Source organism: Eulemur rufifrons, chromosome 15 (assembly GCF_041146395.1).
Source record: "Eulemur rufifrons isolate Redbay chromosome 15, OSU_ERuf_1, whole genome shotgun sequence".
Taxonomy (NCBI): Eukaryota; Metazoa; Chordata; class Mammalia; order Primates; family Lemuridae; genus Eulemur; species Eulemur rufifrons.
In genome coordinates this window covers 104,512,013-104,527,821 of record NC_090997.1, presented here as the reverse complement: position 1 = coordinate 104,527,821, position 15,809 = coordinate 104,512,013, and the positions used below count along the sequence as shown (strand labels likewise).

Sequence of the window (15,809 nt, the reverse complement as noted above, 5' to 3'; positions counted from 1 at the left end):
TATCTTTTTCCAAAAATTTTTCATTACCTACAACAAAAACTCTGTACCCATTAAGCAGAGATTCCCCATTCCTCTTCCCCAGCACCTGGTAATCTACTTTCTGTCTTTATAAATTTGCCTACTATAGATGTCTTAAAGTATAAATATTATTTCCAAAGTGAAAATATTTAGTTAATATTTGAGATTGTTGGGCCCAATATCATATTGTTGAATTAGATTGAAATGGGTATAAATTTTGCTAGTTGAGGAGGCTGACCATATAATTTACTAATTTACACAGAATGAATTCAAAATAAGTTTTCAAACCAAATTTAGGTTTCAAAATTGTAGAAATTTTATACTTCCATAATGGAACTCAATTCTCTGCAAATAAATGTGATGTGGCCTGATTTCTCGAATTCCTGGGCAAGGAAAGCATCATAGATGTAGACCAGCTATTAGGGACATGGAGCAAGCCTATTATAAGGGTTATAATTTTTTCTTTAATTCATTGTTTTCAAGTTTCTCCTACTAAATGTTATAAAAATAAGCATTGCTTTTATTCTTATCTTGTACAGAAATATATAAAATATATATACCATAAAATATGCTATTTAACCATTTTGATGTAAAATTCAGATTTTCCCTCAAAGTTTTGCCATTACAAGTGGATAACTTTTTTTTTTTCAATGGACAAGAATATATTCTGACTTTTAGGAACATGGCATATAATTTAGTATTTGGTGAAATTGTTTGGCCTCTGTCCATTAAATACTTTAAGATAGATATATAGTTAATACTATTCATTTAAATAAATGAAAGTATAATATTCAGTTACCAAAATGGTCTCAATGGTGCATTAACTAGCATGATATATTTTGTACTCACAACATTCTAGACACAAAGAATGAAACCTGAAGAATCATATAATCCCACACACTCCGTTTCAATCTTGTTGCAACCAGGTTGAGCCTGCACTTGTGTGCAAGCATATTGAACACCTCTACAAGTGACTGGGAGCGAACTTCTCAATAGGCTGCACTGGGCAGTGCAGGATCATTTCTGTGGAGCTCCTGGCTCCTCTGTACCTGGATTGCCGGCTTAGTGCATCCTGAAAGACTGGGGTGACCAACGAAAGGACGACCAAAGGAAGGAGTTTGCCTTGCCACCATTTTCGGAGTAAAAACAAATGGCAATCTGCTGTCTCAAGCAGGCGCTATTTACTACTTCTAAGAATTACTTGTTACATTTCTTCCTCTGGTTGAGAGAAGGTCTCTAAATTTGCCACAGCTTTCAGACAGAAGTAGTGGACTGAGAAGCAGCGTACAATATGCACAGGCTCTTCACAAAACAAGAAACTGGAGAATGTGCACAAAATAAATGATGGGTAAATAGATCAATTTCCAAGAAGGAGCAGGATCTTTCCTCCATGAGAAGGAGTGAAAAGTATGCACAGCTAAGCCTGACAAAAACAACTAGTACAATTCTAGGACTGATTATTTAAGCAAGTGATTTGAGAGCAGCTAGGAAAATAGCAGTGATTACTGGGAGCCAGAGTAAGCTCTCTGGAATAAGGCAAGCCGAGCTAACCTCATGTATTCTGATACATTTACTTACAAAGGGGATCTTAAACAGGCTGTATCGGCAAAGCATCTGGCAAAACCTCTACGGTTATTCTTGTAAGTAAGACACAGAAATGATGAGGAATTAGGCTTTTTCTTTTTCCCTCCCCTCCCTTCCTTCCATTTTTTTTTTTCTATGTGAACAATTGTATCCAAGTAATACACACTGATGGTTTGGCATCTACCTGTGTAGTCCTTAGTGGGATACCTCATAGTTCTATATTCGACCTAGTCCAGTTTGCATCATATGTTTTTATTGTAACTTGGATCAATGTTATAGAATCCAAATGTACACATTTTTTGATGACCCAAATTTAGAAATTCCACAGAGACATGACCATAAAGGAGCACCAAGGATGTAACAATAATTTATTTTTATTACCACCTTGATTTGGCACCACGAGAAACTTTCTACTTGTATAATCTCATTAATCCTTACGACATCTCTGAGCAATCAGTTTTACAATCCCTTGGGACAGCTGAAAGAGTTAACTGGCCTAAGACTGCACAGCTACTAACGGCAAGCTGAGATCCGGGTTGCACCAGCCCAAAGCCTGTGGTCAGAATGATTAGACTCCACTTCCTCCGGGAGCACCATCAGTCACGGGACACGGCTCCAAGTCCTGGTACACAACGAGGCCAGACCTGGAATGTGTTCAGGAGAAATGCTCAAAGCTGCATAGCAAACACAGACTCTAGCATGAACTCTGAGCGGGCAGTCTAGCCAACTGCTGGGTCCCACGCTTTGGTGACTTAAGGAAGATGTTGTAACGATGGAGCTGGGTTTCATGGCATCTTCTGAAAAGCACTCGTGTGGGTTTAGCCTGTGTGACTAAAAAACGTTGCACCTGTTTTCCATAATTTCAGAACAAATTAGATTTGTTCTTCTAAAATTAAAATTCATTACTTTTTAAATAATTATTATCACTTTTTAAATAATTTACCTGGAAAATTTCAACATATATAAGTAACATTATTAGATCATAAATGAAGGGCTGTGCATTTCAATTATACTTGCCGCTTTCTAATTAGAGTTATCAAAATAATTTTTGTATTGAGATGGGTATTCTCATATTTTATTCTTACTTAGAGTTCTTTTCCTCCTTGGGTGTTAAGAAGACTATTTGGATTTTTAAAATGTTATTGTTCCAAGTTTCTTCAGCTGTGTCTGTGCATGTTTGTCCTTTATAGCTGGGTGACCTCAACTCATTAGAGCTCTCCTAATGAGGCCAGTGTTTTATGTCCCATCTATTTGTAAATAGTGATATTTCCATAATTCTTTGGCCACCAGGGTCACTTCACCTCCTATGGGCCATCTCACAGATGTATGCTGTTGCTCATAACAGAATCACATGAGAGAATGTAGATGAATAAACAAAAAATTACTCTCATTACTTAAATAATTCTTACAATAAATAGAAAGTATTACATCATTATACCCTTTATTTGTTTTTTCATACTAGAGAGTAGTACAAGATAGTTTTTATATAATATATAGTACAATGGCAGGCCCAAACGGCCACTTCATCATGCCATTTTGATCATGCCAATTATACAGATTTCAGTATGGATATTACTTATGTACTTTACGAAATTAATTTTGCTAATATTTTGATACATCCTAGTGTGTACTAGGCAGTACATTAAGTGCTGTGGGAATATGTTACTTTTGCTATATTCTGAGTGACATAAGAGGGGAAGCTACGAAGTTCTGTGGGAGAGGGAAGGCAGGGAGGAGACAGGCCTGGAGTTGAGGGTACGAGTGGAGAGGAGAATCAGAAGAGGCTCTACAGGACAATTAATATTGGAGCTGGGCTTTGAAGAGCACGTAAAGTGCAGGCATTTGGGGTTGTGGGAATGGGCATTCTTGAAAGAGAGCAAAGATACGGAATTAGAAAAGGGCAAGGCAAGTTCTCCAGCACGATCAATTTGGTTAAAGAATAGGGAAACAGTGAGAAATAAAATTGAAAACATAATTTGCAGCCAGATAGTTAGTGAGAATCCTTGAATATCATGCTGAAGAATGTAAAGTAGGTAGATCTCAGGGAAGAGTCTGTCCCTGACAGATGAAAGTGCAACTGATAAAGTTTTTGAGTGGACAGCTTTTTGCCTAGGAGCTAAGGTATGTGGCCTGAAGCAGCAGAAAATAGCAGGTAAACTGGCTTGAGGTGTCAGAGGAGAGAGTTCTGGGCTGGCAGAGCAGGTAGAAAATTGGAGGAATGGATCCCGGAAGAGAGGGCCGCGCACAGAGGGTGTAAATTAAAACTCTGCTTGTAAACTCTACTTTAGCTGACACCTAAGAATCATACACATGGGGGCTGGGGGTGGAGGGGCATGATTCAGTATACCCAGATGATGAACAGAAATCTGGAAGACTAAAAAATTAAAAATGAAAGACCTTTAGCTGTTGTAGACCACAGGAGTGACGAAGTTTGGAGTTTGTGTCTAATGGGTTAACCGTCTGACAGAATTAGAATTGACACTCTTCAGAGGAGCAGAACAGAATCCAGAAGCTCTAAATCATAGTATGTCCCTGGTAGGACTGCACTCTGTAGCCCCATTGAGACTGGATGGGCCCTGGACTAGGTCTGGCCAATGAGTAGTGCGAAGAAATGAAATGTATCACTTCCAGGATGGAGCTTCTTTTCATTGCCAAAAGAGACCCTCCTGAGCTCTTGTTTCCTTTGGGACTGTGACTAGCAACATCTATCAGGCTGGGTCCCTAAGCAACCGTAATAAACAGAGTCTGCTAACCTGCAATAGGCAGGCTGCACACATCAGAAATCTTTATTGTTTTGAGTCATTTATTTTATAGGTGAGGCACTGGCGTTACATGGGGTAAAGTAACTTGCCTCAGGTTATATAGCTATTACATGGTACAGCCAGGATTCCTAGCTAGGCACTATGATTCCAGTCTATCCTCTTAACCAGTATATTATCCTGCCGATCTCTGTGTAGGATAAAGAAAGTCTTAAATACCAGCAAAGGGAAAATTCATTTTTACTGAATGAGTGAAAGTCAGTTATAAGGCAGGAAGTCAAAATACCCCCCAAAAAGAAAGTATAGCCCTACATATCTATAATAAATATTTAAAGAGACAAGAGGATAAACATAAAAGAACCAAATACTATTAAAAAGGAAGAGTCAGAAGAAAGTTAAATCATATTAATAACATCTAAAATAAAATATTCAAATTTTTGGAAGATAAAGTCAAAGACATTTCCCAAGAATTAGAAACAAGAGACAGTTGAAAAATATGAACAAAAAGATAAAGAACTTAGAGAATCAACTCATGAGGTATAATAATAGATTACTAGCAGGGATTACATCAGAAAAGTAAGAGAAAACAGAGGAGAATTTCGTTAAAGAAATAATGTATGAAAAGTTAGACATATATCTATAAATTGAAATTTCCCAGGAAAATTGATGAAAAAATAACCACATCAAAACATATCAACATAAAATTTTACATCACCAAAGATAAAGAGAAGATCCAAAAACTTTCAGAGATTTGGGGAAACAGGTCACAGGCAAATGCCGTGCAATTCAGATGGCATCAACATTTTCAAAGCAACATAAGAATTGAGAGGCAACAGAGACATGACCTCCAAATGCTGAATGAAAATGACTTTCCACATAGGTAAACTAGTGATCAAGTTTGATGGCAGAATTTTCAGATATGGATGGGCTAAAAAATACACATTTCATATAATTCCAGGAAATTAATGGACAATGTGCACTATAACAATGATGAGCTAAGCAAGACAAACAGGTAAGGAAAGGAGGTTAAACATAACAGAGGAGAAACAGAAGTGTCGGGCCGAGAGGACACGTGGTCCTGATTTGAGCAGATGGATGGAGGGTGGAAGAGAGAATATCTCCAGAAAAGAAAAGAAAATTGATTCTATCCACTTAAAATCAGATAAGTCAGAATTATCTGATGTTCTGAACATTTGGAAAATAATGTTCTTTTGATAGATTTTGAAATACTTGGAAAATTAGGAAGTATATGAAATGAAGCATGTAAAACAGGCAATTATCAATGCTAAGAAAAGTTGCATAAGACATGTGATCATAATAGGTGTGTAATTTGCAGTGAATGGTATTTATGTGATCACAGTAGTGTAAAAATGAACTACTGATTTAACCAAAATTGTGATACCACCATATTGAAGGAGGAAGGGGGAAAGGAGACATGTTTTTGGAGGAGGGTTAAATTGTTATCCATACAAGGTGACCAGCAACATTCTCTTGAAGTTCCCAAAACAAGACTTTTTTCTTGTGATTAGTAAATTGTTCCCTCCATTTCCTTATGGATACAACAGATTATTTGGTTTACCTTTTGTCCTCTTATTGTATTTTTATTTTTTACATGCTACCTTGGCTTTCTTTAAAAAACTATTGACTTACTGATAGCGTTTTGGTTTTTTTTGGTTTGTATTTCATATGATATACTATCTGTTTTAATTCATTAATGGTTACTTTTAAGGCCTCAAAACGTAAGGTTCTTTGCCTACACATTCAGGTGAATGATGTAGCATCTCCCTGTTCCTTAAATATGAGGCAGAGAATTATCTACCATTAAGCTACCATGTATTTCCTTCCCACTCACCCCCCAACGTGCTCTCACATGCGAGATTTTCTTGTCGGGTCTGGGGTGTCCAAGTGCTGTCTTTGCCCTGGCTGGCCTCACCTCGGCCCCGCGACACCAGCATCAACTGGGGCGTGTTACAGGTGTGGCACCTCAGGTCCATGCGCATCTACTTGATCTGGAGCCTACATTTTACCAGGGTCTACGGACATACCTGAAATTTGGGAAGCGGTGCCTTGGAGGGCAGGCTGCCCACTCTGGGTCGTGAAGATCCTGTATCTTAGAGCCAAAGATCAGATAGGGCAGCACCTTATCAGCTCTTAGTCAAGAAGTCTATTTTTCTTCCAGAGGCAAAAACTCTCAGTGTAAGTAGCTGATAATTTCTTAAATGTGGTGTCATAGTTGACAGTACACAGAGGGTCATGACTAGTAAATCTTTATTATGAATATTTTTATCAATATAAATTGGTCTTTTTATATACTTGAAACCTCTTTACCTTAAATTCTGCTTTTCTAGGATTAAAATAACTACTCCTGCTTTTTTTCTTTGTCTCATATATCTTTCATTTTAAAATATTTAAGCAGTATTTTGTTTTATATAGAGTGTTTATATTCAGATTTTTTACAAGCAAATTTGAAAGTTAACGTTCATAACTGATACAGCTGATTTTACGTTTTTTATCTTATTTTATGCTTTTGATTCTTAGCACTTCCTTGCTCTCCACTCAATTTTTGTCCTTTTAATATAAAGACTCTGTTTAACTACTTTTATTTTCTTCATCTCTGGATTTTTAGAGTCATTACTGCAAAATTATTATTTGACATTTCACATGGATGGAATGGACATTTCATATGATGGAGGACAGTCTTGAAACTCTCTTCCATCAACTGTTTAGACTTAACCCTAGGTTTAGTGGCTTTTAGTGCTCACTGCTTTCCAAACTGTGACATTCTCACATGGGAGTTCTCAACTGTGCTTTGCCTTCTGTGAGCTGGAGGACACCCTCAGTCACCTCTGTGGTGGGTGTCACAGGTGGGTGTCACAGTCGCTGAGTCCACAGTCTTTTTACTCAGAGGACTGGGGTGAAGTAGTGTTTCTCCCTCAATTCTCTAAAAAGTGCTCTGTTGTCTAGAATTTACTGTTGCAGAAAGTCTTAGCCTCGGTTATTTTTATTTCTTAGTGGGTAGCCTTTCCCCCCGACCCCCCAGACAGATGTTTGAAGGGTTTTTCATTACGTTATAATTTAAACTTTTTGGCAAATTATTCCTCGATATATGTCTCCTTTCATCGATTTTCTTTAGACTGCAGTGAGACGCTTCAACCTGCATAATAGCGGATATTTTTCCTCCCAGAAAATTTCTTTCAGTCACCTCTGTCATTATGGTTTCTACTCTTGTTGTTCTGATATTTCCCCTTGGGAACACATCACTTTTATCTCTGTTTCTGTCCTATGCTCTCCAATCTAATCTCTTTTCTCATCTTATTTTTATATACTTGTCTTTTCTGAGAGAGCTTCTTAAGGTTGTTGTCTACATTTATAATTTGATGGTGTGCACTTGATTATTCTCTGTAATCCTACGGAGACTTTTGTTGTCCCATAGCATTTCTAGTTTCCCTTACCCTACTCAAAATTGCCTTATTGTCATTTGAGTCTAGTCTGCTCTTACGGATTTCTGCTTCTGGTTTCTGTTTCTTAGAAGCCCCATCTTCCTGAATCCTGTGGATGTCATACAAGTTTCTACAAGTTCCTTCTGGTTCCTGTACCAAATGTTGTGAGGTTCTTTTCTTCTGATTGTGCAAGGTGCTTCCTTCCCTGTGTGCAGAGACGTTTTCAGTGGCCCCTGTGGCTGTGGTGCTGTTCTCCTTCCAGCTCTCACTGAGGAGACAGATCCCCAGACACAGACTTTGCGGGTTACTCTAGGTGCTGTCGGTCCTCTTCACTGCTGTTTGAATCTTCTTCTGAATTTAACACGCAGAGATTGCAGACGCTCTCTCCTGGTATTGCTTTGTTGGATGGAGTCGGATTTGTCTTTTCCTAAACAGATGGAGTAAATGTAAACCTACAATCCCCAGTGCAGACGGCTAAAGGAGCTCTCATCTTCCCCTACAATGTCTTGCTGTCGCTCCCAGCAATCAATGCTCTGTTACCAACCCTGAGCACTTTATACTGGTATTATTTTGGAGTTTTCTGACCTAGAATAACTCAAGAAGGTGGAAATCAAAAAAGAGGGAGGTTAAGGAGGGGGAGCAACGTCGACGGAGCAGAGGCGTCTGAGACCCACTGTCTGGGTTATTATAGATCTTGGGTGCTCACAGTGAGCTTATAAATTTTGCTTTGTTTTCATAGAGATTAGTTATAATTTGAAAAAAAAAAAAAACCTGTTCAAGAACTGCTAACTGGTGACAGTGAGGTTAATTTTTGCCCCTGGATAGAGTCAAAATAATGTTAAGAGTATGGTTTGAAAATAAGATATGCACAGATGTTACATGTTATGCCAATTATGCACACCAGCCTGCTTCTAGATCAGTTAGCCTCGTTCCAGAATTCCACCTGAAAGATGTAGCTTATGCACATAATGTTTTTCACACTATACTGGAACAGTGTGCATGATCTTGCATAGTTAAGCAGCATTTCCTCCTAAGAAAGGTCTGGCTTTTAGTGACATGAACAGATTGAGAAGAAAGAACCAGAGTTAGACCCAGGCTCAGTATGCCACAGCAGCAGCTCAGAATGCCAAGCAGTGGCATCCACCAAGATAAACTGTCATTGCTCTGGAAGCTTAAATCATCAAATTCATATAGACCTAATTTTCCCTGACAAATCATGTTTACTGAATTCTTAATAATGTTTTCACCCATCAGCAAATGACCTCTAGGATGTGTGTACTTAAATTTTTGTCCTTACAACACATCACTTCTTTCTTAACTCATTTATACATCTTCAAAATACAGATAGAACAAAATTGAGAATCACTTCACCTCGGCCTGCAAAATTATAATTTGGTATGTTTTAATTGTAAACAGCATGATCAAATATTACTTAGCAATTCTTTCTGCCCTTCAGGGTCTTCAACGGGGCTCTGAGAGAGAGACCCTGAGAAGGCCGTGGTAGCAATGTGAAGCGCTGATCTTTTAAGAAAAGAACATGCACCCAAAGATTGCCGTTATTCTGATGGATGTTGGGTGGCGGGGAGGGGGGACAGAAAGTTCCTGAGGAGAATGTTCTGGGCCTTTTTTATCAATGAAACTTGCATTGGCCGGGCGCGGTGGCTCACGCCTGTAATCCTAGCACTCTGGGAGGCCGAGGCGGGTGGATCGCTCGAGGTCAGGAGTTCAAGACCAGCCTGAGCAAGAGTGAGACCCCGTCTCCACTAAAAATAGAAAGAAATTATATGGACAACTAAAATATATATATACAAAAAATTAGCCGGGCATGGTGGCGCATGCCTGTAGTCCCAGCTACTCGGGAGGCTGAGGCAGGAGGATCGCTTGAGCCCAGGAGTTTGAGGTTGCTGTGAGCTAGGCTGATGCCACGGCACTCTAGCCCGGGCAACAGAGTGAGACTCTGTCTCAAAAAAAAAAAAAAAAAACAAAAAAACTTGCATATCATCCTTTAGAAATGTAGCATTTCAACTAGAATTTAACATATTCAAAAATTGTGGCCCTTTGGAGAGAATAAATCACTTTTGGAAAAGGTTTTAATACGGCTCAGGACCATGTATCCTCCCTGAAGGCCTTTTAAAGATCATCCCTTCCCTCCACTGATGCAGGAGGGGATGGCAACGCTGCTGGTGAACACGGTCCCTTTTCCAGGTTGCTTTTCTTTCCCTGTTACTTTTCACATCCGATGGCACTGTCCTTGTGCTTGGTTTCACTCTCTAAGTCTTTGTGGAAATGCGGCGTGTTCAGTTACAGATTTCTATAGAGATCTCAAAGAGTCGAGAACAAATTTCAAAGTTGATTCGATGTAAGCTGGGAGAGCAGAACTCTTAAAAATCTCACATTCTCATACTGCTAATTCAAATCAATGGAAGGAGACCACAGGTAAGATTAAATGACCCTGAGAAATGGCCCAATGTGGAAGTATTTTGTTCCTGTTCTGGTCAAACCACGTGGCAAGAGCACACCTGAGGCAGTGAGGGTGGCGTTCCCCAGATACTGGGAGAGTAGGAGGCGTCCTGTCCATCTCTCTGGGAAGTGGCTGATTCTGGAGTAGGAGACGAGGCAGAACTTGGGGTGGGGGAGGCAGGACCTCTGCATCCCTCAGAAGCCATGGGGCAGTTGGGCCCGGATTTGGGGGTGAAAATGCCTGGAACAGATCTGACTGGGAAAAAGGTGGGATTTCGCTCACCCATGCAGTGCTCAGAGGCGCCAATCCTCTGCTTTGCATTAGCAGCAACAGCAAAAGCTGAAGCGGCAGTAGCTCGGTGCAGGTAGGCAGTTCCGAGCAAAGAGACTCGGGGATGAGAAGGGGGCAGGTGAGAGGGAGCAGGCCTGCCACTCGGGCTGGAGGAGAGGCTTCCCCTTCCTGAGTCTTTACCTGCCGGGGTCAGCCGTGCCCGTGAGGGAGCTCCATGACTGGGGTTACCAGCAGCTCTGGCCATGGGTAAGAAGACAGAAAAGAAAGCAACTAAGGCACTTGTTCTAAGCCCTGGGAGCTGTCTCTCAGGGAAACTCAGAAAGGCGTTTGAAGGGGGACGATTTCAGACAACTATTCAGAAGGGTCTCGTGTGTGAGTAAGTTCCTTCCTGGAAGGAAGTGTAATCTCATTTTATGGATAGATAAAGCCAGCGATAGGGTTACCCTAGAATCACCCCAGGTAACACACTGTGGATAAAATAATTAGGGGTATTTAAAAACACTAATCTTTTCTCCATTCCAGATTTTTTTTCTTAAAATTATGAATCCTGCTACCTCAAAATTTCTCAACATAATTGTGTCTATACTGTAATTTAAAAAGTAGGGATGGAAACTAACATAACAAATAAACCATTTCCAAAAGAAAAAAGTAGGGATGCCATTTAAAAAAAATCTTGGAAGTTAGCAATGTGTATATACAAAGACATGTACTTTACTTCTGGAAGTATCTGTTAAAGTTAGCACTTGTGTCATTACTATGAACATTTTACATTAGCGCAAACCTCATTCAATTTAGTTCATTTATGCGGCTAAGCAGTAGTGCAATATGGATGATAGGATATATTTTCGGAGATTTAGGTTGTCTGGCCTCATAAGTCAATTTATAGAAATTCCTGCAAAACCTGGGTATCGCCTCAGTCTGTTGTGTTTTATTGCTTAATTAGCAAGTTGTCAAAAAGTGGCACCATGTAAACTGAGTGATGTTTTTTCACCTGTTCACTTACTTTTTATCGGGATAATGAGCTGTGGAATGACAGGTAGAATCTTGTTCCCCCCGTGTTCCAGCATGTCGTGGATTCCTTGCCGAGCAAAAAACTCATAGGGAAATGTCATTTCACAGAGCCCATCAAAAAACAGAGGCAGATAATGATGGTAATCCAGCTTCTCAATTTCTACCTGAAAGTAGAGAGAGAAGAAATACCATGTGAAAACAACAGTGGGCACGGCACAGCCAGACCAGCTGCGAAGCTGTCACCAACTTTGGAGGAGCAAGTTCTTTAGAACTGCAGGAAGATTTTATTAACCAATTCACCTAATGATCTGATGTATGTCTTCGTGTCTTTAATCTATTAGCAATGAGGCTAAAATCATTGACCTTGAATAGGAACAGTCAAATTTCTTATCCACATATAATCTACATTGGGAGCATGTTAATAATTTGTTTCTTTTCTGTCATTTATTTATTTATTTTTTTACCATTTGGCACAAAAGCAATATTGAGAAGGATTCAAGACATCCACAGCATGCATGCTGAAGAGATCTATGTGAGAATAAAATGAAAGGAAAAAAATCAGCTGAAAGAGATTGGTGCCCAAAGTTCTAGTTCTGGCAAGAACGCGACAGGAGTCCTCGCTACTTCATTCTCGTGAAGTACGCCTTCTCTGAGATGTGGCAGAATTGACAGTGAGGGGCCAGACATGATTCCCAGCTTGTGCCCTGGAGCTGAGATGACAAGGAGAATGTTGGTGCCATCAAGAGGAAAAGAGAGGACAAAGAATGGACCGAACCCCAATGGGCCACTGCCACCTCAGAATCAAAATGTCCCGAACTCCCCTGGCCGGCTTCTTCTGGGAGCAGAGAAGCTCTTCCCACCTCCAGCCGTCACCCTCAATAACACCCCCATGGCCTCCTGCCTAGACCTGGGCAGTAGTGTCCAGCATCACCAGGGAATGGGGACTAAAACCCTGGAGTTGAGAAAGAGATGGTGAGTCGGGAATTACCTACAGGCAGGAGATTTGTTCTTGCCCGGGTCCCCCACTGTCCAGAGTACCAGTGGCCAGGCCTACCACCAGCAAGGTGACAGAGGTGACAGTGATATTATAGACGGAAAGGAGCCCACCGCCTCAGACTGCAGGTATGTGCATCTATACAGAGCAAGGGATGTGGCGTTCTCAGTAAGAGGTGACATTCCCCTGGTTTTTCGGTCCTTATGAATGCACCCAGCTTCCATTTATCAACTATTCAAGTGAGGAGTCTATCAAGAGCTTTGAGAAACTCCCTTTTACATTAGTAGGAGAGGTTTTTAAAAGTTTTTTTTTCATTGGCAAATTATAGATGTATATATTAATATTTATGGGTACAAAGCGATATTCTGATTATGAAATAAAAAATCATAATGCTGCTTAGTAGGAGGTTCTTATACCCTTACCCTCTATGTCCCTCCCAGCATCCAGAAGCCTCCAGCCACATGCCTGGCTGTCCCTGGGTGTGAGCAGCTGGTAACAAACCCAGCAAGTTCCTAAGTGTTTACTGGGGGTTTGGGTGTATTGAATGTCCTACAATTTCCCAAGCAGGAGGCCTGTCCACAGTCTGCTTGTGAACTTCTATTTACCACGCATGTTCAGGCAGGGACTAGTGAGGGACAGAGGCTCCAGGCAATCAGAGAATCAAGCAGGTAAGACCCTCTCTTGGAACTGGAGCTTAGAAAATGAATCCCACATGTAGATTTATATAGACATCAGTTTTACTTTATATTCCTTGTATGGGTATAAAATTTACTATATTCACTGTAAGTTTATGGAATATATATTTAATACTAATTTTCTTAAAGATTTGTGCACATTTGGAAATGTTTAAGAACATTATTTTGTACACTTTGAAAAATTTATCACTACATCATTCAGCTTCTAAAGGCCCAATGTTATCTATAATTTTATCTTGTAACCTAATTTCATAATAAAAGTGTCATCTGTACTATTTGTATATTTTTTATTTTTTGATATGTTTTGCTAATTCTCTTTCTTTTAGCACCCTGTTGCCTTTCTACATGTGTCTCTTCTAAGTAGCAAACCATCAAATTTTATACTTTAATATGATCAAGGACTCTTTGTATTATAATACATTAAGTTATTTACATTTATGGCGATGACTTGTTTAACTGCTGTCATTTTGTGTTGGCCTTTGGTTGTTGTTTTTTATTTACTTTTTTCTTTCTATTTCACAATTTTGTTATGTAGATTGTTTTATTTGTTTTGTTTTTGCAATGACTTTAGAGATGACACAGCCTGTTTAAATATTTTATTGGAGCTATCTCATAGCTTTCTCAAACACTGTCAAACTTTTGTCTATTTTAGTGAGAGAGGCAAGTTAAAAATCTCCTACTTAGATTGTTGACATGTCAATTTTTCCCTGGATTTCTATTATTTTTTCTTTGAATGGTTTTGGGGAACAACACTAACAACATCAGCAACAGCAACAGTAATAATACCAATGTTTATGATGCCAGACACTGTTGTAAACACTGTGTGTATTAGTTCATTTAATCATCACAACAACTCTAAGAGGTGGGCATTATTAGTATCCCAGTTTTCAATATGAAGAAACTGAGGCACAGAGAGGTTTAATAACTTGCCTAACGTCTGTAGCTGGTAAGTGCTGGAGCTGGGACTTAAACCCAAGCAGTCTGGCTACATGACATGTACAGCCCTCAGGCTTTGTTGTTAGGTACATGGAGGTTCAGCATCATTATAACTTCCAGGTTAATTGTTCAGTTTATCCTTTTGTCCTTGTACTCTTTATCATTATTAATGCAGTTTGTCTTAGTCTGCTCTAATATTAATATTGCCATAACTGGTTTGCCTATCATATCTGTTTCTATCCTTTTACTTTCCTCCTTCCTCTGAAATTATAATTTAAGAGCATCTCTCCTAAGTAGCTTAGAGTAGTATTTATTTTTTCCCCTTCCATTTTACAATGTCCCCTCAAACAATAAATATTGAGAACCCACACGATTTCTATTCTCAAAAGTTTTGAAAAGAAATAAAAGATATGAGAGAAAGAACATGAAAAGAGAAAAAAAGAGGGAACATTTGAAAGACAGAAGAATTGAATGGAAGACCGAGAGAGTTTGAGAAAGAACAACACTATCTCCATTTTCTCAAATCCTCCTCGCTCACTGACCATAGCAGTTGTTTTCTACCCAAAATTCTCTTCTCCTGAGTTCTTTTTCTGGCCTGCTTATCAGTTATTTGGCATATGTGTATCATTGCAAATCTGTTGCCTTAATAATAGAATAGAAACTTGCCATTACATTTTGAAATCATAAATTTCTTTAAACACTATAGAAATAATTCTACTTGCTACAGGGTGATTGTTTGTATGCAACTTTCTTTCTGCTTGCATATCTTCTAGGGTTCCTTTTTTATTATCATAATATTGTTTTCTGTTGACAAATTTGGCCTAGGCCTTGATAAATTTTCTTATCCATTTACCATCAGGCACTTGTGTGTGTGTGTGTGTGCATGTGTGTGTGTGTGTGTGTGTGTGTTTTAATAATATACCTGACTTCTCTTTAATGTATTTTTTTTTCCCTGAAAAGTTCCTTCCAGATACTGCTCCATTTTCACATTGTTTTTCACAGCGAAGTTTTTCAAAAGAGTTCTCATTAGTCACTGTCAACACTTCCTCACTCCCATTCTCTCTTCAACCCATTTGTCCACCACTTCATTGAAGTTGCTTTTATCAAGGTCACCAGTGACCTTCTTTGTGTCCAATCCCCTTTTCTGCATGGGACGGCATGACACGGCTGACGCTGTGAAGCTGTCTTCTGTGGGGCTCCTGGCACCACACCCCCAAGCTGGGGATCAATGTAATTCCCTCCCTTTAAATCCTTGGCCTGGCCTGGCCTCACCAGATCCTCCATAGACGCTTCCTTTGGATGCACGTGTCTTAGCTAAGGCTACCGTAACAAAACACCACAGATTGGTGGCTTAAAAATCAGACATTTATTTTCCCACAGTTCCGGAGGCTGGAAGTTCACCGTCAGGGTGTCAGCATGGCCGGGTTCCGCTGAGGGATCTTTCCCTGGCTTGTAGACAGTCACCTTCTTGCTGTGTCCTCACACGGCCTTTCCTCTGGATCATGCAGAGGGAGGGCTCTGGTTCTCTTCCTCTTTTCATAAGGACACCAGTCCTATTGGATTAGGTTCTTCTCTTATGACCTCACTTAACCTTCATTACTTTCTTACAGGCCCCATCTC

At 39.6% G+C, this 15,809-nt stretch overlaps 1 protein-coding gene across 2 annotated transcripts in view; it reads right to left on the bottom strand.

Annotated features, from left to right (window-relative positions):
- The window catches only part of PACRG (parkin coregulated), a 473,831-nt gene that overhangs the window by 203,260 nt on the left and 254,762 nt on the right, over positions 1-15,809 (bottom strand). For both annotated transcript variants that reach the window (XM_069488529.1, XM_069488528.1), the window contains exon 3: positions 11,557-11,728. In XM_069488529.1, the coding sequence (XP_069344630.1) occupies positions 11,557-11,728 (172 nt within the window). The remainder of the gene's footprint in view (positions 1-11,556; positions 11,729-15,809) is intronic.